This window comes from Mastigoproctus giganteus, chromosome 4 (genome assembly GCF_048544385.1).
Source record: "Mastigoproctus giganteus isolate SK-2022 chromosome 4, ASM4854438v1, whole genome shotgun sequence".
In the NCBI taxonomy this organism is placed as follows: domain Eukaryota; kingdom Metazoa; phylum Arthropoda; class Arachnida; order Uropygi; family Thelyphonidae; genus Mastigoproctus; species Mastigoproctus giganteus.
Genome location: NC_143578.1, coordinates 244,308,364 through 244,331,808, shown reverse-complemented (window position 1 = coordinate 244,331,808; position 23,445 = coordinate 244,308,364). Strand labels below are relative to the sequence as shown.

The 23,445-nt window shown below is 37.3% G+C and overlaps 1 protein-coding gene across 1 annotated transcript in view; it reads right to left on the bottom strand.

The window, feature by feature from the left end:
- The window catches only part of LOC150087585 (dystrobrevin beta-like), a 152,181-nt gene extending 130,734 nt beyond the window's left edge, over positions 1-21,447 (bottom strand). The window contains exons 1-3 of the mRNA XM_090372149.1: positions 21,343-21,447; positions 4,832-4,922; positions 4,650-4,730 (exon numbers count right to left, since the gene is read on the bottom strand). Coding sequence (XP_090228275.1) covers positions 4,650-4,730; positions 4,832-4,916 — 166 coding nt within the window. The 5' untranslated portion in view covers positions 4,917-4,922; positions 21,343-21,447. The remainder of the gene's footprint in view (positions 1-4,649; positions 4,731-4,831; positions 4,923-21,342) is intronic.
- Between the last annotated feature and the right edge of the window lie 1,998 nt (positions 21,448-23,445).

Genomic DNA, 23,445 nt, shown 5'->3' with positions numbered 1-23,445 from the left:
ACACCTCATTTTAGGAAGGATGTAGATTTTCTTGAGTGTGTACAGAGAAGGGCAACAAGATTGATGAGGGGAAATCAAGGGATCCTCTTACCAAGAGAGGCTTAACTGCTGCAAATTGCAGTGGCTGGAGACTAGGCACCTGCACGGTGATCTGATTGAGGTGTTTAAGGCCTGGAATGGGTTGAGCACGCTGAATTCTGCTGGGATCCTTCCACTTATTCAGATTACGAACCTAAGGGGGCATAAATTCAAATTAAGAAAAGACAGATGTAGAATAGATGTGCGGAAATTTGCCTTTAGCCAGCAGGTGGTTAATTGCTGGAACAAACTTCCATCTTTCGTTGTGGAAGTTGATAGGTTGAATAAATTTAAGGAGGAACTGAAAAGGCATTTGGAGGGAATGGTGCGATTTTTTTTTTTTTTTTTTGGCTGATGCTGCATTAGCTCATACACTTGCTTTCTCGCATCACGTGCCACTACTACTACTACTGCTCAGATAGCAAACAAACTGAATGAGTATTTTGCATCTACATTCACACATGAGGAATTATTAAGGTTTGAAAATGGCAGAAGGTTATCAAATTGTAGCAGGATACTTAATGATTTTGTAATAACTGAGAGCAGAGTGGAGGAGAAATTGTTGAAGTTAAACATAAGAAAAGCACCTGGGGTGGATGGGATCTATCCAGTTATATTAAAGGAGGCGGCAAAGCAACTAAGAAAACACTTAGCCATAATTATGAGAGCATCCTTGGACTCAGAGAAGGTTCCCAAGGACTGGAGATGTGAAAATGTATCCCCAATTCACAAAGGGGGATCAAAGGGTGACACGAGTAATTACAGACCAGTTAGTTAACTTCTGTTCCGGGTAAAAAAATACAGTCACTGGTTAAAGATGCATTGCAGGATCATCTAGACAAGACTGCAGCAAAAATTCAGACACAGCATGGGTTTGTTAAGGGAAAGTCTTGTCTAACAAATTTGATAGGATATTATGATGTGGTTACAAAGGAACTGGATGCAAAAAAATAATTTTGATATCATATACTTGGATTTCAGGAAAGCTTTTGACACTGTTGCGCATGGAAGACTATTGTACAAATTGGAGCAGAATGGTATTAAGGGTAAGTTGCTACAATGGATAAAAGGATGGTTAAGTGGGAGAAGACAGAGGGTGGTAATCAATGGGTGCTGCTCTTCGTGGACTAATGTTATTAGTGGAGTCCCACAGGGTTCGGTGTTGGGTCCATTGTTGTTTTGTATATTTATATTTATTGATAAAGGTATATCAGGCTTAGTGTCGAAGTTTGCAGATGATACAAAGGTTGGCAGGGTTGTTAATGACAGTAATGGCAGTGTGCTACTGCAACAGGATCCAGATAATTTGGGCAGATGGGCTAAGAAGTGGCAACTGAAGTTTAATCTTGACAAATGCAAAGTACTGCATATGGGTAGAAGTAATCCTACAGAAAAGTACCAACTGTGTGGTACTACACTTTGGTGGTAGAAAATGAAAAAGACCTGGGAGTAATTGTGCAGTCAGATATGAAGTTTTCTGAGCAATGTAGACAGGCTGCCAGGGCAGGTCATGGGGTTTTGTCAATGATATATAGGAATTTTGCTAGCAGGGAGAAGGAGGTGATTGTCCCTCTGTATAAGGCAATGGTCAGGCCACGCCTTGAGTACTGTGTGCAGATCTGGAGGCTTCATTTTAGGAAGGATGTAGATTGGCTTGAGTGTGTACAGAGAAGGGCAACAAGATTGGTGAGGGGAATAATGGGATCCTCTTACCAAGAGAGGCTTAAGTTCTGCAAATTGCAGTGGCTGGAGACTAGGCACCTGCACGGTAATCTGATTGAGGTGTATAAGGCCTTGAATGGGTTGAGCAGGCTGAATTCTGATGCAATCCTTCCACTTGTTCAGATTATGAACCTAAGGGGGCATAATTCAAATTAAGAAAGGACAGAAGTAGAATAGATGTGCAGAAATTTGCCTTTAGCCAGCGGGTGGTTAATTGCTGGAACAAACTTCCATCTGTCGTTGTGGAGGTTGATAGGTTGAATAAATTTAAGGAGGAACTGGAGAGGCATTTGGAGGGAATGGTGTGATTTTTTTTTTTTTTTTTTTGACTGATGCTGCATAAGCTCATACACTTGCTTTCTTGCATCACATGCCACTACTACTACTACTACTATTTGTTCCATTTCAGGTATAAGTGACAGAGAATTAAAAATAAGATATTTTATTAATGAAAATTTCATTTTGTAATTTCCATTTTTACCTCTGTCTCTATCCCCAGAAGCCAAACCAACCAAAAGAGTTGGGAATTCATATTTTAAGGAAGTATTATGAATCAGATGTTATCTAGAGGTGTGAGTGGGTTGTTATTATTATTATTAGCTATATGGTGCAAATAAGCCTGAGGCTTATGCTGCACCAGCCAAAAAAAACAAATACCTGAATTACTCTGAGAGAGAGAGTCAGAATTAGAAGGGAATCACCAAGAAAGAAAAGAATGATGATATCCAGCTTAGGACCCTGGGTGTGCCAAGCGCATACTCACCAGATGTGAGCCCCTGGGGTTGTTTTGTACATGTACCAGGTGGTTATCAAATAAGGTTCCCTATTCGGGAGATCCTAGTATCAAAACGATTCAAGTTACCGCTGTTAAAATTGGTAGGTATTTTAGGGTATGGGGAAGCGATTTGTAGAAGAAAAAAAATTAGTTTAAATTTCCACCACCAGGGGGAAACGGCACTGCACATTTGTAAAAGTTGTCATTTACTTCAAGACATGCTGCTTACGCAAATGACATCCTGTTAGATAAAAGCAGAAAGGCCAACACCACCGTCAATAACCATAATGGCTCTTACAAAAAAGGAACATGCTCTTTTAGTAAAACTGTTCTACCAGGATAATAGTAACGCTAATGCAGCATTACTAGGTGTAATTCCAGGCAGGAGACGACCACATCCTGGAATGGAGGTAGTGGATGAAGTGGCGGTTGCAATGGTCAGAATGTGAAACACTACCAGTCGGTAGTGCCAGCCAGAGGTGTGTCAAGAAATTTGAACCTTCCTTGGTCTGTTGTATGTAAAGTGCTTCAAATAATTTTACGCTGGTTCCCATACAAGATTCATGTAGTGCAAGAAGTCTTGTGATCAGCAACAATGGATAGACTTTGCTCTACGATTTCTAGCTCATATGGAACTTGACAATACATGGGGTCGAATGATCTTGTGGTCTGATGAGGCACATTTCACTCTTCGTGGGGCTCTAAATGCACAAAACTGCAAATATGGGGAACTTCTCGTCCATCTAAGACCATTACAAAGTCCATACATTACAGTATGGTGTGGATTCACAGCAGAGTTTATAATCAGACCATTTTTCTTTGAAGAGTCTACATCTCATGGCTCAGTAACTAGTGCATGGTACTGCGCTCTTCTAAGAGATCACATTATTCCTGCTCTGCAAGAAAGGCAATGCTTGGAGACTGTAGTGTTCATGCAAGATGGTGCCTCTCCCCACATTGGTCAACAAGTGAAAGAACTGCTCCGTTCAACATACGGAAATGATCAGATCATTTCTAGAGACTTTCAGCAGTTCTGGCCAGCCCCCGTCTCAATCCCTGTGATTTCTGGCTATGGGGAGAGTTTACCGTTGTGGCAGATGCCTCCGTAGCCAGGTGGGAAGGAGCAGCAGTGCGTAGCACACGCTTCTCGATTAGACCGGGGTTCGAGCCCATCACCACCAAATACCAAGGATGCGGAAAGGTCAGGGAATAACCACCGCATATTCCGGAGAAATATGGCCTTAGTTGCTAATGCTCCTAAAAACCAAATAGCAAACAAACAAACCGTGGTGGCATAAAGACACTTGTTGATTTGAAAGCAAGCATTAAACAGCATGTAGCCAACATCCCCAATAAGATGCTACGGGAAACTGTGTCGCACGCAGTCCTCCGTTTTCAGAATGTCATCTCAAGTGAAGGAAAGCACATAGAACAATATCTGTAGATTTAAGTTCTGATATTAAAATCTATTCCTTAGTCAAGTATTCCATCTCATGTTTACAGTGGCAATTTCTCCCCTGGTTGCGGAAATTTGAACTCTTTTTTTCTTCTTCTACAAATCACTTCCCCATACCCTAAATGACATACCCACCAATTTTCACAGTGCTATCTCTAACCATTTTGACACTAGGGTCTCCTGAATAGGAAAACTTATTTTATAACCACCCGGTATGTCTGAGAAGTCTCAAATAACAGAAATTAATTATGGGCCTGAAACTAGACTGTTAAAAAAGACACATTTCAATCCTACAAATTACACGTAATTCAAGAATTACATGGAGATAGCAATAACAGAGGAGTTGAAGTTTGAGAGGATATATCATCAATGGAGATGCAAAAGGCAAAGGTGGTATTCCCTATCTGGTAACCCAACATGCCAGTATAGACCCACATTAACATGTACAGATGGCTACACTAATAACAACTTAAGTGTTTACAAAATTTTTATTTCAGGAAACAATGGACAGACATTATAAGCAGTATATCAGAATTTTATAAACAATATTTCACATTCTGAAAAAGTTAAGAAATTTTTCTCAAGACATTTAGAATAATTTAAAGACTTGATACTTACAGCTAGTCTTCTTCTGGATGAACCTTAGCTTACAAGCTGTCCTGTAAGTACCAAATCTGATAACATCAAAATTTTGGGCTTCTGAAAAAAGGAAACATAATAAAAATCATATCACATACATATTAATTAAAAATGATAAATCATCTTGCTTACAAGAAAGGCAGAAAAATAAAAGGACCCACTCATTTCAGCCATTAAGTAGTGGTAGTCAGCACGCAGAACATGAGATGCAGTAGGAAGATCATCATAATAATGGCTAGGATCCATGTTGCTCTGAAAAAAGAAAGATGTCAAATTCAGTTCTGTGCAGAATACAACAAGGAATGCAGAGCTGAAATTATAATGCAGTGTAAGGCTTGACTAAATTTTACAGTTGTTATAAAATTATTTGACATCAACACCATGATTAAAATATGACAAGATTCTCAGTATTGAAAATCAGAATACATTATCAAAAAAAAAAAAAAAAAAAAAAATTCTACTTATACTCTGGGATAGCCACATAGGAGTTTATAAGGTATAGAATACAAGAATGGTTCTGTATTTTGTGGTCGCATGGATGGATCTGACCACTCATTACATTAGGCATTCTGAATATCTAGAATTCAACACAAATTCAAATCACAATTCAAAGCAAATGCACAATCTTCAGGTTTACCTAAAAATATCATGCATAAAAAAAAAACTGCATTTTCTGTAATGAGAATAAGTGCAATTTAATAAAATTGCACTTATTCTTCAATAAAAGCAATTAAAACAAGTCAGATAACATATGCAGTGCATTACATATAGGCATATTTGATTTTATATTTCTTAAATGAACTGAATGTTTTTCTTTTTTTTTTATGATTAATGGAAGTGAAAAGTAAATATCTTGTTACCAATTAATTACTAATTAGTCAAAAAATAATAAATAAATAAATAATACTTCACATATCTCACAACGTAATATTCACTCAACGTTTTGAAATGTTTTACTTATTTCCTTCCTGGATTTTTAATAAAAATTTAAATGCAACACATATTTCACATATCTTCTGCAAGTTAACAAAATAAACAAAAGCAACATTTACATTATTATTTCCTCCTGGATTTTAAAGATAACATCCATTTCATGTTTCTGCTCTAATTAATATAGTAAGAAAATAGCAATGATTCATGATTTATATTTTTAGTAAATTGATAAAAAAAATGAGCTCTGCAAAAAAGCATTCCTTTCATAAGTGTGAACCAAGAACTTTTCTTTTTTTTTTTAGTATTTACCATACCGCCAAATCACTGACATGGTGAAGCAGACACATTATGCATGTGTGAATGTACCTTACAAAAAAAAAAAAAAAAAAAAAGGTAGCAAAAAATTAAGTTTATAACTGCAGGACTCCTTGTATTTGCATTATTTTTTTTTATTTTTTTATTTTTTCAGTAATATAGCATATACACTGGTGTTCAAAGAAAGTGCATCACCTAGGAATTTCACATTTCTAACCCTTTTTCGTGATGGTATGTTAAATTATTATTATTATTAGCTATATGGTGCAAGGAAGCCTGAGGCTTATGCTGCACCAGCAAAAAAAAAAATTCCCTAGTTACCCTGAGAGAGATAGAGAAAAGTAGAAGGAAATCACCAAGAAAGAGTGACTAGCATCGCAAATAGAAATATAAACAAAAGATATTTATTAATAGTTAAGGTAAAGCTAAGTAATATTTGACAGGTGCTCTCAAAATATTCCAAACTGAGCATTTGACAGTTTTGGTAAACACGACATATAACAGTTTTGGTAAACACGACAATTATGACTAAAATGTTATAAGAAGCCCACAATTTGTTTCAGTTTATCATTTTAAATGGAAACAAAATGAAAAGTTCGTCAGGTGCAAACTAATATTTAATTCAACTGCCTCTGGCCCTGATGACAGCAGCACACCGTTGAGACACTGACAAGATCAATTTCAGAAGATAATCAACTGATAGTTCGTGGTTCCAAACATGAATTATGACGTTCGCAAAGGGTCTTTGGTTTCTTTCTGGCAACTGTAGATTCCACACAATGCCAACAGTTCCCTATAGGATTCAGGTCTGGGCTGTTTCCTGGCCAGCTAACAGTTGTAATGGACCCTTCTTCCAATCATTTTTTCACCTGTAACAAATGTAAACACATTGCTGTCCAACATATAATGCAGAAATGAAGCTAAAGTAACTACAGAAGTGCCTACTTGCACTTTTTCCCCGCCCGATGACAAGGAGTAGAGTCATCCTGAAAAATGCAGATGCAATGGTCTCTAATGGTTGGAAGCAATTTGCCTTCCAATATAACCAGGTATTCATTAGCATTTACGGAACCTTTTATAAACTGCAGGTGACTTACTCTGCAATACAAAATGCATCCCCATATCATTTGGCTGGTAGGGAATTTCACTGTAGCACCATACAGTCTGGATGGTATTCTTCACCATTTACGTGAATCATTTGTCTTCCATTAGAACCATGCAGGTTAAATTTCTTCTCATCTGAGAAAATCACTAACTCCCAGTGCTCGGGGCTCCATTTAACATGCTCCTTACACCAAATTAATCGAGCCTTTTTCATTTTTTGTGTGAGGAGGGGCTTCTTAGGACGACAAGTCCATTTTTGAAGAGGCGTCTTCTGACTGTTACTGCACTTGCTACCACTCCTGTATGTTCTTCCCATTCTCTTTTCAGCTCAGACGAAGAAGCTTTATGGTTTTTAAGGCATGAGCGCTTCAAAACGCAGTCCTGTTTTGGCATAGAGACTCGTTTGCATCTGGTTCCTTTTTTCCTATCAGCAGAACCAGTATTCTTGAGTTTGGAAAGAAATCTACACAGCGTCGACTGATTACAAGACACTCTATAAGCACCAGAGACTCACATTTGGGGCGCCTCCGTGGGTAGGAGCAGCAGTGCATAGCACACGCTTCTTGATTAGACCGGGGCTCAAGCCCGCGACCACCAAATACGGAGGTTGTGGAAAGGTCAAGGAATGACCACTGCATATCCCCAGAGCAATATGGCCTTAGTTGATAATGCTCCTAATAACCAAAAAATAACAATGACTCACCTTTGGTGAGTATGGGCTTGGTACAACCAATATATCATCCTGGGTGTGTGCCTAAGCTGGATATGATCATTCTCTTTCTTGGTGATTCTTTTCTCTCTCTCTCTCTCTCTCTCTCTCTCTCTCTCTCTCTCTCTCTCTCTCTCTCTCAAGGTAACTTGGGAATTATTTTTGGCTGATGCAGCATAAGCCTCGTGCTTCCTTGCACTATATGGCTAATAATAATAATATAACAGGAAGAACATCCTTCCTTACGTAAAGCAACAATAGCACTCTTTCTTCGTGGCGTCAACTGCACGTAACTCGCCATCCTGACACAAGCAAGGAATGACTGCAACTCTTGCAGAGCATGCTTATATAGCTGAAAGTAACAGCTGATGCAACATTACGTCATCACATACACGTGTCAATCTTATCTGATGCAATCTGTAAGAAATATTGCCATATACTTACATTATTAGGATGACAATTACAATTTTAAGAGGTGATGCAGTTTCTTTGAACACCAGTGTATACACATAAATGACTACGAATGCATATAATCTGCCAAATTATCATCCAAAAAAAATATTGGAGAAATCAGACACCATGAGCACCTCCTACTGAGTATCAGAAGTTACGTCAGAATAAGTTGTTGTATTAGCATTAGTAGAGGCATATGATGCAAGAAAGCAAGCTTATTCAGCATCAGCCAAAAAAAAAAAAAAAAAAAAAGTTAGGTTAGGATCCCAGGGAATAAAAAGACCACTAGGCCAAGATGGAAATTATGCCCATTTATGTCAAACAAATACACAACGTACAGAAACAAAGTCACCGACAGTATTAGGTCGGAGAAAAGGAAATATTATAGTTCCCAACTTAAAGGCATCATTACAAGCAAGGAAAAGTGGACAGTCTTGGACAAGCTACTACCTGGAAGAAAAACGAAATCAAAGAGCTACGTTGGAGATGTAGTTGAGAACGAGGTACTCATTTCAGATGACCAGGAAAAAGCCGCAGCATTCCGTAATCACTTTATCTCAAGCGTGAATAACCTTTTTAAAGACAAAGTTGACTCTAGAGATAATGCAACGAGAGAATCTGTCAAGCACTCAATGAGGAGCTCCTTTTTCCTCGCTCTGCTCTCAGATAAAGAGATGTTAGAAGCAGGACATCAATTAAAAGAAAAGGGAGCCCCTGGCTTTGATGAAATATCTCCTGCTCTGCTGAAAAAGGTCCTTAACTCAATTCTAACACCACTGAAGTATATTTACAATCTTTCCGTTCAATCTGGTAAATTCCCGTCTCAATTAAAAAAAGCAGTCATTGTTCCTGTTCCTAAAGGGAAAAATTGTAACTCTATCAACAATTTTCGTCCAATAGCTCTACTCTCAGTTTTTGCAAAATTATTCGAAAAAATTCTTCACGGCAGACTCATGGGCTTCCTGGAAGTCAATCAGCTTATCCATCAACAACGTACACTTATCGTTCAAAAAGATCCACTGACCTGGCAATTGTTGACTTCTGCTCCAGGATCACGGACTATCTTGAAAAGGGTCACTATGCAATAGCACTGTTTCTAGACCTATCAAAAGCTTTTGACTGCATAAATCATAATATCCTACTCAACAAGCTCAACAATCTTGGCTTGAGAGGAAAAATTAACCTTCTCCATGAAGACTACCTTACTGATAGGCCATTTGTCGTTAAAACAAAAGAGTCTTTTTCAGACATTTCTTATTTCTCCAGGGGAGTACCTCAAGGCTCACTTCTCAGACCTATCCTATTTGTTCTTTACATTAATGAATTTCTCTCTCATCTTCCATCTTCCCACCTAGTAGCGTATGCCGATGACATTTCCATTCTAAGCACTGATAAAGACCCTAACCAACTTCAATGCAAGATCTCTGCCCTGCTCTCTGAAATGCACAGTTGGCTTCAAAAGAATCAGCTAATACCCAGAAAAATCCAAATATATGGTGTTTAGGACGAAAAATAAACCATTAAATATTGATTTCGAAATAACATACAAAAGAAAACAACTGGAAAGGGTGAATGATACCAAGTTTCTAGGAATCTGGCTAGATGACAAGCTGAGTTGGGATAAACAAATGATCACCTTACGAAAGAAAACTTCATCACTAGCAGGAATACTCGCCTGAGCCTCTGCCTGGGTACCTCCTTCCCTTCTCAGACTATTATTCCTTTCCTTAATACAGCCTCACTTCACATATGGAATCATCTCATGGGGTACAACCAGTCGATATAACCTTACGAGAATCAATTCAATTGTCAATCGATGTGTTCGTTCAATTTTGGGCCTTCCCTGGAATGCATCGGTGACTTCGAGATATAAGGAAGCGAAACTCTTAAGCATCTACCAACAGATACAAAAAGCTGAGGCGGTCTTTGTCTACAATGCTTTGAAAACACCGAACTTTCCTCCTCTCTTCAGATCCTTTTTTATAACAATAGAAGAAGAAGAAGAAGGAATAAGATATAATTTAAGAAATGAAGCGAACCTGAAGGTTCCGCTTTTCAGAAAAGCCATAGGCCAGAAAAATATAAAATACAGAGGCGCAAAAACCTGGAATAATCTTCCTGAAAACATCAAAAATGCCATTTCACTAAACAAGTTCAAGAAGCTCCTGACTGAACACATCACCAGGGATGTCTGATCTAAATCACCTTCCACTCAACTCCTGAACTTTCCACAATGCATACCAGTTTGGAAATTGTGTAAACAAGTTGAAGGAATAGCTGTCAAAAAGCTTGTAACACTCTACGCAATTATTTCATATTTTTTTTCTTTCATACTTGTTATTGTAAAAGTACTTACAATGTAATTATAAGTACTATTGTTAACCACGCGACATGTGTGGTTGGTTTACGTAGTCTCTGTAATGGAATGTAGAAACATGTCCGATTCCTGATGTATCTGTTTTTATTGTTATCTTTTTCAAAGGGAACACCCCCTAAAAAGCCTCTGGCTTATGTGTTCTCCCTCCCTTCTTGCTGTTATCTCCCAACAATTGTAACACAAAATAGAGATAAATAAATTATCAAATTATCAATTACAAAAAAAAGTTGGCAAACCATACGATGGAAGCTTGTTCAGAAGACCTTTATTCCAAACACGATCGAAAGCCTTTGTGATGTCAAGAGCAACTGCTTGTGTTTCACCAAACTTTTCCATTCAATTAGTCCATAAACGGGTAACACAGGCCAGAATATCACCAGTGGATCAACACTGATGGAATCCATACTGGCAATCATTGATCAGACGGAAAGTTTCTAGGTAGTTTAAGAGTTGGCGGTTAATTGATTTCTCCATTACTTTAGAAAGAGTAGAAGTAATTGCAATGGGACGATAATTGGATGGGAGGGATTTGTCGCCCTTTTTAGGAACTGGCTGGATATGAGCAAATTTCCAAGCAGAAGGAAAAACACCTTTGGAATAAGAGAGTGAAAAAAGGTGGCAAAGAACAGGAGTAAGTTCAGGAGCACAAGTTTTGAGAACAAGTGGAGAAAATACCATTGGGACCTGGAACTTTCTTAGCATCAAGATTCATCAAAATCCTTCTGACATCGTTTTGACGGAAGACCACAGGAGGCATTGAATGGAGCGTGTTGGGAATGGTAGGAGGTGTTTTACCAAGATCATTAATACGTGAGCTGGAAGAAAAATGGTATGCTAGCAAGTCAGCTTTATCCTTGGCTGAAATGACAACAGAACCATCTGGTTTGGACATAGTTGGGAGAAAAATGGGATGCTAGCAGGTCAGCTTTATCCTTGGCTGAAGTGACAACAGAACCATCTGGTTTGGACACAGGTGGGAGCAGAGAAGGGTAAAAGTTACAGCCAATAGCTTTGGCAAGAAGCAAGTTTTCTACTCTTAGCCTGTTTAAACTCTAGTTTGTACTAATTAATAACTGCTTTACAATTGTTGCGAGCTTTGGTATAGGCAGAAAATGAAACTGAAAAATTAGAAACAAGCCAATTACAATATGCAACATTCTTCTCTTGAACAGCCTTAGCACATTTATTGGAAAACCAAGGGTTAGATAAAGGACGGGATTTTAAAGTGGAGTATGGGATAAAGGATTCCATTCCTACAAGAATAATTTCACTGACACGATCTAAGCAAACGTTAACATCAGAAGTTTTCAAACAGTAATAAAACCAAGGAAAAGAAGAAAAGATATCTCGCAGGTCATCCCATTTTGCATTCTTATGATGCCAAACAATACGAGGTTGGGAATAGCCATGAGATAAAGGCTCCATTGGAGAAGAGACAATCACCAAGTTGTGATCTGAGGTGCCTAAAGGATCTCTCACTTCGACTGTGTACTTAGAAGGGTTGTTTGTGAGAAAAAGATCGAGCATGTTGGCTGTATGGTTAGGATTGTCCGGTATTCTTGTAGGTAAATGAACAATCTGTGCAAGGTCATTAGTAATTGCAAAAGCCTCTGCATCTCGACCAGATGGGTCGGTGTGACTAGAAAACGAGAGCCAGGTGGAGTTATGAACATTAAAATCACCAAGGAATATTACTTCACTGTTAGGAAACTTGGACTGGAGAAAGTCAAGTTGCAAAGAGAGGAAGTCAAAGAGCTCCAATCGATTAATGGAGTTGTGTGAATGGTAGAAAGAACAGATGAATTTGACACAATGAGGTAGAGAGATTTTAAGCCAGAGAAGATCGAAAAGAGGAGATTCCAAATTACCAAGACTCTGACAGGGAATATTGGAACAGACATATGCACAAATACCACCTGTGAGGCGAAAGGAATCACCTTATGTACAACATCCTGTAGCAAGAAAAACAGTACATGTGTGCCTTTATTCAGACGACGTTTTACTACTGGAGACAATGAAGTTTCTCCTAGACTATTTTAGAAAGATGCAGAAAAATAATACTACAATTAGAGTTATGCATAGCAGAGTGCAACTCTGCTACCTGAGTACCAAGATACACTAATGAAATAAAATGAGAAAGAGACAAAACAACTCACCCTCACATCTACCAAAGTGTGATTGCAACTTTCATAATAGAAATGAAATTAAAAAAGACAAGGAACACACAAACTCCAAAAAGGATCATATTTCTGTCACTGACCTATCCAGTCAAGTGTCAATGGATGTCCCTATACAATCCAAACACAAAGAAAATACTATTCCTTAAGAATAGTTAACTTTTTCCTTATTCTCCATTGTGAAAGTCTTTTTTTCTCAGAAGCACATCCACTGATATTCTAACAGCAATTTCTGTGACTATCTTTTGTTCACAATTCAACAAACTGGACTATTGTTTACACTACCGGTATTATTTTTTACTCAATATAAACATTTACAGATGCAGATATGTTCAGTTGTTAGTGTTAATAATCATTGAAATGTGATTCTCCAAAGCTGCTCCATCACTAGGTATCTCTCCAAAATCTTGAAAATTTTAAAAATCGACGCAACTCAATCCCCGAGAGTGTCTGATAATAAGAATTTACTATAATTACATGTCAATAAGGCCTTTTATACTGTACCACATATGACTTGTATAAATTGGAGCAATGTGGCATTTAGGGTAAAGTTACTTCCCTCAGCATGAATTGTTGAGGAGGCTTCCATCCTGCAGTGGGTTGATAATGGCTGCACTTTACTTTTACTTTTTACTTTGAACACCTCAAACACAAAAGATATTAGAACCTATAGTACTTAGTACTGTACATGGGCTGAAGGCTGAGATGATGAAAGAAGATACTTGTTGACATTAGACTTCAATTTCTGTAGATTGTAATTTTCACGAAATACACATGAAGGAAGTTTTTTCCATAAAATGGAAATTGAATGAATAAATGAGGAAGAAGAAAAGTTGGTTCTGTGAGTCTGAAGTTGGACAGTAAAAGGATGTTGACTGGTTGCGGCATGAGTTCTGACTACTTTAGAAGAGAGAGCAGGAATTCTAGAAGCCAATTCAGAAGAACAGTACCCATGGAAGTATCTATACAAAAGGCATGCAGCAGAAACAGAAAGTCTATGCAGAGACTTAACAATGAGTCATTAATTAATCTAACTGCCCTCTTTTGAATGGAATCTAGAAGCCTGAGAGAGGTTTTGGAGGAACCGCCCTATATGTGGAAACAATATTCCATGGTAAGTCAGATTTGTGATTTGTACAGAGTGAACAGCTGTTTGAAAGAAAAGTAATGCAGAGAGAAAAAGAGAAAACCCAGTTTTTTAGATGCAGAGGAAGCAATATTTGTAATGTGTTTATGCCAAGAGAGATCAGAAGTCACGGTAATCTCCAGTAGAGATATATGATCTTGCCTGGAATTCAGAGTGTCATTGAAAATAAGCATAGGAATCCTTTTTGCGAGACAGAACTGAGTTTAGAAGGATTGAAATAAACTAAGTTATCTTTTCCCCACTGGGGAATTACCTAGAGATCAGCATTTATGGAATTAGTAGTAGATATTCAAGAAGTTGAAGCTGTTTGTGCAGGGCAAGTTTTCTCAAATTGGCAGGTGGAATGCAATGTGCTATCATCAGCAAAACTATGGATAGGATTTCCAGTCAGTGGAAGAAGTTCATTAATATACAAGACAAAAGAATGTGAGAAAAAACTGAACCTTAGAGAACACCAGCATTAGTGGAGAAGTTAGAAGACTGAGAGCTATCTACCATCACTTGCAATGAGCAGTCAGAGAGAAAACTGGATACCCAATTACAAAAAACAGTTGGAAAACCATAAGATGGAAGCTTATTTAGAAGACCTTTATGCCAAACATGATCAAAAGTCTTTAAAATGTCAAGAGCAACTGCTTTGAGTTTCACCAAAGTTTTCCATTGAATTTGTCCATAGATGAGTAACATACACCAGAATATCACTAGCGAATAGACAGTGATGACATCCATACTGGCGATCATTAATCAGATGGAAGGTTTTCTAGACAGTTTAAGAGTTGGCAGTTAATTGATTTCTCCATTACTTTAGAAAGAGCAGAAGTGCAATGAGACAATAATTGGATGGGAGGGATTCATTATCCCTTTTTAGGAATGGGCTGGATATGAGCAAATTTCCAAGCAGGAGGGGAAAACCTTTGGAATAAGAAAGTGAAAAAAGGTGACACAGAACAGGAGTAAGTTCAGCAGCACAGGTTTCAAGAACAATTGGAGAAATACCATCACGACCTGGAGCTTTCTACTACTTTCTTTTTTTCTACTACTAATACTAATATGAATAAAGGAATAATTAAATGACACAGACAAAGTGGTTATCGATGTTCCAATGCAGTTCATAGATTATGTGATGAATGGGATGATTCCACAGGAGCTGGTGTTAGATCCAGTGGTGGGATTCAGCCGGTTCGCACCGGTTCAGCAGAACCGATACCCAATTTTTTGTTGAGTTTGGCGAACTGGTTGTTAAAATGGCACTTGTGATCAGGGTTCTCTCTAAGGTGGGCGCCTGGGCAGCCACCCAATGTGGAAATCACAAATTTACATTCCTTACTCTTTTTTAACGTTCATCTGCGCAACAGCGTATTCCAAGTGCCCGTAGTAACGTTCATTCTGTCCACAGGTGAAAAAAATTACACGGAACTATGCTTGTAATATTTATTTATTCATTTCATAAAACTCATTCTACCTTTGATGAATACTTTTATTCCCTAGCGTTTGTTACTTAAGTAAACAAACATATAACAACCAGGGGGGTGACACACTGCCATTTGTTTCAGCTTTGTGTTACGCCCTAAATTCACACAAGATATGAGTGCGTTGGTGTTCCCCGATCAATAAAAACAATAGGAAGCTAGAACACAACGAACCAATAGAAATACAGATTTCAAGGGTTACCTTATCGCCCATTTCGGAAGCCGTGGAAGAATGTTCTTCCATGTTGGAATCCTTATGCCAATGTGCACGTGGTAATTAAGACGTTTTTATCACAACTTTCCCGTGACAAACAGGTTTGTCGTACACATTATTCTATCATATTTAATCTGCATAGTCTATGCCATTTATTAATTCAGCAAGAAATTTTGTTTAGTATCGATAAAATGAAGAAAATGTATGTTCTGACTGATGTTTATCAATGGTATAAGCACAGTGCTCTGTTTATAAAGGTTTATGATATGACCACATGTGGACAGAACCAGTAAAGATATTCAAATATATAGGCACATATTCACTCCTGCTCTATAATATATTAAAATAAAACATTTAATTTTTTTGCAGTAGTCCTTAAAAGGATGAAAAGGCAACAGAGTTTGACAGATTTTTTCAATAAGAAACCAAAATCAGAATTTGTTGTATCAGAATTGGCCTTGGATGGTACAAAACAGTCACAAGCACAACCACTCCAACTTGTAGAAAGCAGCACGTCAATTATTGAAATAAAAAACGATAACTCCAAAATTGAAAATAATATTCCTGAATGCTGGAGAGTGCAACAATATAACAATTTTAAAGAAAAATATGATGGACTGGTAATTTTTAACAAAAAGTTAGGTTGCGAGTATTGTGCAAAATGACTTTATAAAAGAGAAAAGTGTTCGTGTGTCAAAAGAATGGAAATGTGTTCAGATTGAGGCATCGGGGAAAAATAAAGAGGTACAACAAGCTTCTCTAAGGAAAAAAATGAACCAACATTTTCCATCAAAAGCTCATAACATTTGTAAAGAGAACTTAAAACAATGTGAGCAGGATTCAATAACAAAAGTAATAGATATGATGAATGAAAAATATTTAAGTGCTACTTGTAGAGTATTTAATACAGTTTACAGACTGTCAAAAAGATGTAAACCGTTTTCAGACATGGAAGATGAGATAGAAGTGCAAATTAAAAATGGATTAGATATGGGAATAGGATTACATTCTCATAAAACTGCTGTGAAAGTAGTTGATTTTGTTGCAAAGGAAATTAAAAAAGAAATATTTAATAAAATTATTGAAAATAATATGAAAATGTTTGATTATTGATGAAGCTTCAATGATATCCTGCAAACCAGTTATTATACTTTTCTTAAAAGTTGAGGATTCAGTTACATCACCAACAATTTTTGTTGAACTAGTTGAATTGGAAAAACAAGATGCAGAGACAATATGTTCTTCAGTTATGCAAAGTTTAAATAATGTTGAGCTTACTAAGAACTACCTAGAAAAAAATTTAATAGGATTTTGCTCCAATGGTGCCAGCATTATGCTTGGGAGAAAATCTGGAGTAAGCACTAGGATTGCAAAAGAGTTTCTAAACATAATAATATGGCACTGTTTAAATCATTGCCTCCATCTTGTTTTAGATGATTTGATAAAGAAAATAAAGCAAGTAAATCATTTTAAAATATTTATTGATAAGATATATACTATTTTTCGTCAATCCAATAAGAACCAAATTGAACTTTCCAAAATATCCAAACAACTTGGAATTGAAATTATAAAGATTGGTAGAGTTTTGGGACCAAGATGGGCTGCCTGTAGTTTAAGGTCAACCCTAGCTGTGTGGCACGCTTATCCAGTGCTACATCACTATTTTTATTCAAATAAAAAGTACTTAGATATGGCTGCCTGTCTTGAAAATATATATTTTATAACTGATTTGGCATTGATGATTGATATTTTAAACGAAATTTCTCTTGTTTCAAATGCAGCGCAAGCAAGAAATATAGACATAATAAAGGTTGAAAAACTCGTGATAAGATCTATTAAAGCATTTCAAATGCTTGGAAAGGAAAAGGATCCATACAAAAAAAAAAAAGTTGACGAATTAATTACTTCAGAAACCTTCAAAAATATAAAATTTGTAGAAAATCATCAATTTGTCGGGCTTCCTTGAGAAAGACATTTAGAAAACATTGTAACGAATTTGAAAAAAAAGACTAATGGATTGTGAACATTTAAAAGAAAGTTGTAGTCAATTTCAAGATAGGAAAAATTACAATTTCTCAATTTTTTGGAGCCAGATTACTGGAATATTGAAGAAGTACTAGTTCCATGGAAAGCAGCTGAAGAACAATTGCTCGTATTTAATGACATTTTTAATTACCAAATTGATATTAATGATTATCGAGATTTCGTGGAAAAAGTTTTAAAAAATTCCAAGAATTATGCAATTCCTAAAAGTGTTCAAAGAGCTAAAAATATTGTCAGAAAAATTGCTGTTAAGTTCAGCAGAAAGGAGTTTTTCAAAGATGAACATAATGTTCAGAGAAGAGAAGTCACCTAACTGTTTCTAATATATCAAACACAATGACTATTAGTCTAATCGGCCTACCTCTAAAGGAATGGGATCCTACTCCTACAGTGAAAAGATGGTTAAGGATAAATCATTCAGCCGATGATGCTCGGATAAAAGCAAAGAAAATTGCAAGTGAGGACACCAATCAAGAAGCAATATGGAAATATCTTAAATAACAGTTTTATTGTTTTTGTCAGGTATTATTTAATATTTTTTCATTAATATTTTAAAACTCTTTCTTATAACATAATCTTGTTTTGTGGACCTCTTTTATTGTTCTTATTTAAGTATTAACTGCATGAAATAATAAACTACCTTTCGGTATATAGTTTTTTATACTTAGAACAGTGATTAGGGCAGCGAACCGGTTGTTAAAATATTTGAATCCCACCACTAGTTAGATCCCTTGTTTTTAATATATATTAATGATATGATGTAGATATTTCAAGTGTGATGCTTATGTTTGTTGATGATACAAAGATGGTTAATGACAGTATTTCAAGAGGGTCTAGACAGAATAAGCAAATGGGCTAGAAACAGGCAATTAATGTTTAACATTGATAATTGCAAGGCATCTGGGTAGCAGTAAAACCAGAATAATTCACCATTTTAGTGGTAAGTTACTATTATTATTATTAGGCATATGGTGCACCAGCCAAAAAATATTCCCCGAGTTACCCTGAGAGAGAGAGAGAAGTAGAAAGGAATCACCAAGAAAGAGAAGAATGATGACATCCAGCTCAGGACCCTGAGTTTTCCAAGCCCACTCACCAGATTCTGCCTTATCACCAACTCAAAGAACAAAAAAGACCTAGGGTAGTTGTACAGTCTGACATGAAATTCTCTGAGCAATGTAAATACACTATGTGAAAAGCCTATTTGCACTGCTGCCCATGAAGATTTATCAATGATATATAGGAATTTTGCCAGCAGGAGCAATGAGGTGATTATCTGTGTCCGTAAGGTAATGGAATGGCTAAATTCTGGAATATTACATACAGGTTTGGAACCCTCATTTCAGGAAATGACACAAATTTGTTGGAAAGGGTGCAGAGAAGAGCAACAAGATTAATTTGGGGCATTAAGTATATTCTTACCAAGAAGAGCTGAGGTTCTGTAAATTGTAGTTTCCAGAAACTGGAAAAATAGATGTGCAGAGATTTGCATTACTACTTTCAAATGAGAGTAATCTACCACCAGAATCAACTTTTACCTAGTGTTTATAGAGGTGGGGTAGTTTCAATAAAATTAAAGGCAATTTGTACAAATTATTAGGGGAAAATGAAGTGTGTGTGTGTGTGTGTGTGTGTCCCCAGCCTGTGCTGAATAAGCTTTGTTTCCTTGCACTTACATTATGTTGCCAATACTAATAGTAAAAATAACAAACTGAATGCAAAATCATAAAGTACTGTATGTTTTGGCCTATACCCCCCTCTATATGCAAATAACCCGAGGTCGGATAAATAAGCAAATATGACAAACAAAGTGTAAACGGGTACATCAATCCAGCCAACTGATAGGGTTAAACCAAATGCAAATAAATTAATATTAAATTAAATCATAACAAACAAAATTAATTATAATCAAATAATTAATGCAAACTAAATGAAAATCCCAAACACAAAAGGTATCAAAACCTATAGTACTTAGTACCGTGCATGGGTTGAAGGAGAAGTATGGGGGGGGGGGGGGGGTGCCGGAAACTTTGCTCTAGAGACTAAACATGGGTTTCACCACTTCAAGCCTCCAATAAGCAAAGTGGTGGAATTTCACCGGTTGATGAAAGTCATCTACCACCTTAAATGGCAGAATAAGAGATACAAATCAAAGAAAATGGAGAGAGGAACAAAAGAAAACAAAATGGATTAATGAACTGTGTTGTTATTATTATTATTATAATTAGCCATATGGTGCAAGGAAGACTTGAGGCTTTTGCTGCACCAGCCAAAAAAAAAAAAAAAAAAAAAAAATTCTGAGTTACCCTAAGAGAGAGAGATAAAAAAAAGAGAGAGAGCGAATGTCAGAAGTAGAAAGGAATCACCAAGAAGAGAAAAATGATGATATCCAGCTAAGGACCCTGGGTGTGCCATGCGCATACTCACCAGATGTCAGCCCCTGGGGGTTATGTTTGTATCAAAAGTAACTTTATTATAGAGATAAATGCAGTTATGTCTCCAAGACAATTTAGAAAAACACTAGTTACCACAAAAAAAATTAAACAAATTAATACTAAAATTAGAGTTATACCTGTCGAGGTGCAATTCTGCTATCCAAACACTAAGATGGTGTAGTTGAAATAAAATAAAATCATAAAATAAAAAAAAAATACAAAGCAACACTCTCCCTCAGCAGTGCAAATGCACACTTCTCATTCAAAGGGGCTGCACCCACACACCCACTAAAGTACAAATGCCAGCACTTTCATAATGAAAACAGAATTAAAGAAAAGCAAGAAACTTACAACACCAGATCTTCAGGAGTAATTAGCATTTCTTTTTCTAGTCTTAGAGACATAACCATATTTGCCTTTATAATCAAGTTGCAGTTTCTCCTCCAAATATCTTTTACCTTATTTTTAAAACAAGCGTTGGCTGTGGTCCTGGGGAAACAAGTACGAATGTAAATATGGACACTGTGAGATCACATTCATAAGCTTTTTCAAAACATGAAGCACATTGATAATATCAGTGCTAGTAGATAGACTGCCAGAAACAATTAAAACGAGAATGTAAATTCTTCTGCCTTTTGGGGCTGTATCCAAGTATAAAAAGGTTGTGTTTTTTTTTATAGTATTTAGCATCTTTCTTGGTTCCCTACAGTCTCTGAATCCAAGTCCTTAACAGATACAAATATTAGGGTCATTTCATCTAGGTCTAAATCCTTGACACCTGCATGTTCAATTGGAAATGTTACAAACTCAAACCCATCTTGTGTCATTCAGAACAGAGGTATGTTTTGATTAATTTCATCCTTGAAAAAGCTCCCTTCAGTGCTGGCCACTGATACTGGCAACATTATGAGCATTCTCAGTGCTATGAAAAGATATGCCAATGATGACATTAAGTTATAAGAGCAAATGAAATCAAGATTTTTGGGAGGAATAACTGCCTTCAAAGTGGCTTAAATTCTTCACATAAATTACTGATGGAGATGACTTTCTGGTTACTGTCTAAATATGAATCTAAATCTGCTGAAACAGGAGCAGAGCAATGAAACTGATGGGAACTTTTCTTGGTCTTACCAAGAAAAGCTTTAGTTCTGCAAACTGCAGCATCTAGAGATTTAAGCCCCTACAAAGCAATCTGGCTTGTGGTGTTTAAATATAACGCTTTGAAAAAAATACTTATGTGCTTTGCTTTGAAAAAAATTAATTCTAAAGAAGAAATTATTTTTCTAAGCTGCTCACTTGTTTCTTGTTGATTAAGACTGGTTTTGTTTTTCTGTTCTCATGTGACTTTAGGCGTCCCCCCTCCTTAAATTTCGCACATTGTGCCAATGCCACGCACCACGAAAGGCCTGGGTTCGAATTCTGTCAAGAATGAGGAAATTGTGGCTTTTTTTTCCCCCACCCACACCGCCGTCTGTCTTTAACGAGGGTTGTGAAGTTCCACAGAGAAGTAAGATATGTTACTACTCTGTGCGCAGTTCCACCCTCCGAAAAAGCGGGGTTTTTCATACAGCAAAACAAGGAACCTCGCCAGAATACTGATGCTTCATAATGTAGTTGCTTTTTCAAAAATAAACAAACGAACAACAGCTGCAAGTTTTTGCGATCCAAATATATCTCCCTTCTGATATCACAAAAACAACGATTGTCTGCCAAGACTTCATAACCTTAATGTTTCAAAGTTTAATTAATTTGCGGGTGAGGCCCCTAACAATAATGGCATCCACACGTGCCACCTAATATCGTTTGGCGCATCCGTTCCGAATCACTCGGGCAAATTACGTGCACAGTTTAGGGAAGCTTCCAAGCACTCTAAATGATATACTTTCGTGTCCGATAAAATGAATGCCTGTATACTTAGGTAAGTACAATGGCCCGGGCAGGCGTTTCATTTCTTTACACATGTAAGAATTTCCTGGGAGGATGATAAAGCCATTGCGGTGCATTTAACAGATTTCTTTGTTATGGTAAATAACAGTGTCGGTGATGAAACGAAGAAAGCACCCGAATGTGGTTTCCACCAAAGCCTTCGGTTAATGTACACTAGGGAGTGAGAGGTCTTCTCTGGGCGATATCTTCACTTAATTAATGACTGCAGTTTTCCACTTGAGATTAACAGTTGTGCCGCTACACGCCATTTCCTTCATTACTTTTCACTTATTAAGACGAAAGGTGTGCGCAATTACTGTTTTTTTAATATCGTTGCTTGTGCTGTCACAACGCATATTAATCTTTACTCAGGACATGTTAAAATCAAGATCCATAAAAAAGGAAAAAAACCTGAGATAATTTATAATTAGCTTGTTACATATAAAAACAAGTAGCAACAATCAATAAACGTTTCATATAAGTCGCAGTTTAGATTAATTATGCAAATAACCCGAGATTGTATTTGAAGCACTCGCGCCACCTTTTGAGTACTGAAGCACCAATAAAAAAGGTAAACTGCAGCCATTAATCAACCCACTGCAAGACGGAAGCCTCCTCAACATCCATGCTGAGGGAAAATGCACATAATCTGCCACGCTGGTCCAGTGCGGGTTGATCGACCGTATTTAGCATCACGTGCTTTTTTTTTTTTTTTTTTTTTTTGTAGTTGTTGGCGCATCGGCTTCTGTGGCCATAATGCACCTCCCAAGGTTTTTGCAGTACTTTGATCCAAGCCCGAGACGGGATTCGAACCCGCGACCTTTGGGTTGCCAGGCAGGCACTTTACCCACCTGGCTAGCCCGGTCGGCATCAGGTGCTTGAACCCCGGTCTACTCAAAGAGCGTGTGCTATTTCACTCCCGCTCTTGACCACTCGGCTATGGAGGCCGGAAGCACCAATATTCAGTGTTAAAATCAACGAGGAAGGATGATAAAATACGTTATAATCAAATATACACTGGTGTGCAAAACTTAAGGACCAACACTATTTCTAAAGGTTACTTGGTCGCTTGCTTGGTTTGTTTTTTTTAGGAGCATTAGCAACTAAGGCCATATTGCTCCGGGAATATGCGGTGGTCATTTTCCTGACCTTTCTGCATCCTCCGTATTTGGTGGTGACGGGCTCGAACCCCGGTCTAATCAAGAAGCGTGTGCTACGCACTGCTGCTCCTTCCCACCTGGCTACGGAGGCGCCTCTAAAGGTTACAACCACAAAATCAAACGAAACAGCCTGTGGCGATTTGCATAACTGGACCGTTCAGCAGAAAGCTGCTGCACATGCAAAAATTTGAATCGTGATGAGAGGACTCACATAAACAGATAAAAGCAGCAGTTATGTGCAAATTACTGTGCTACATACTGTGCTACAGACAACGAAATAGCCATTAGACAACGTCTGGATGACTTTGATGAG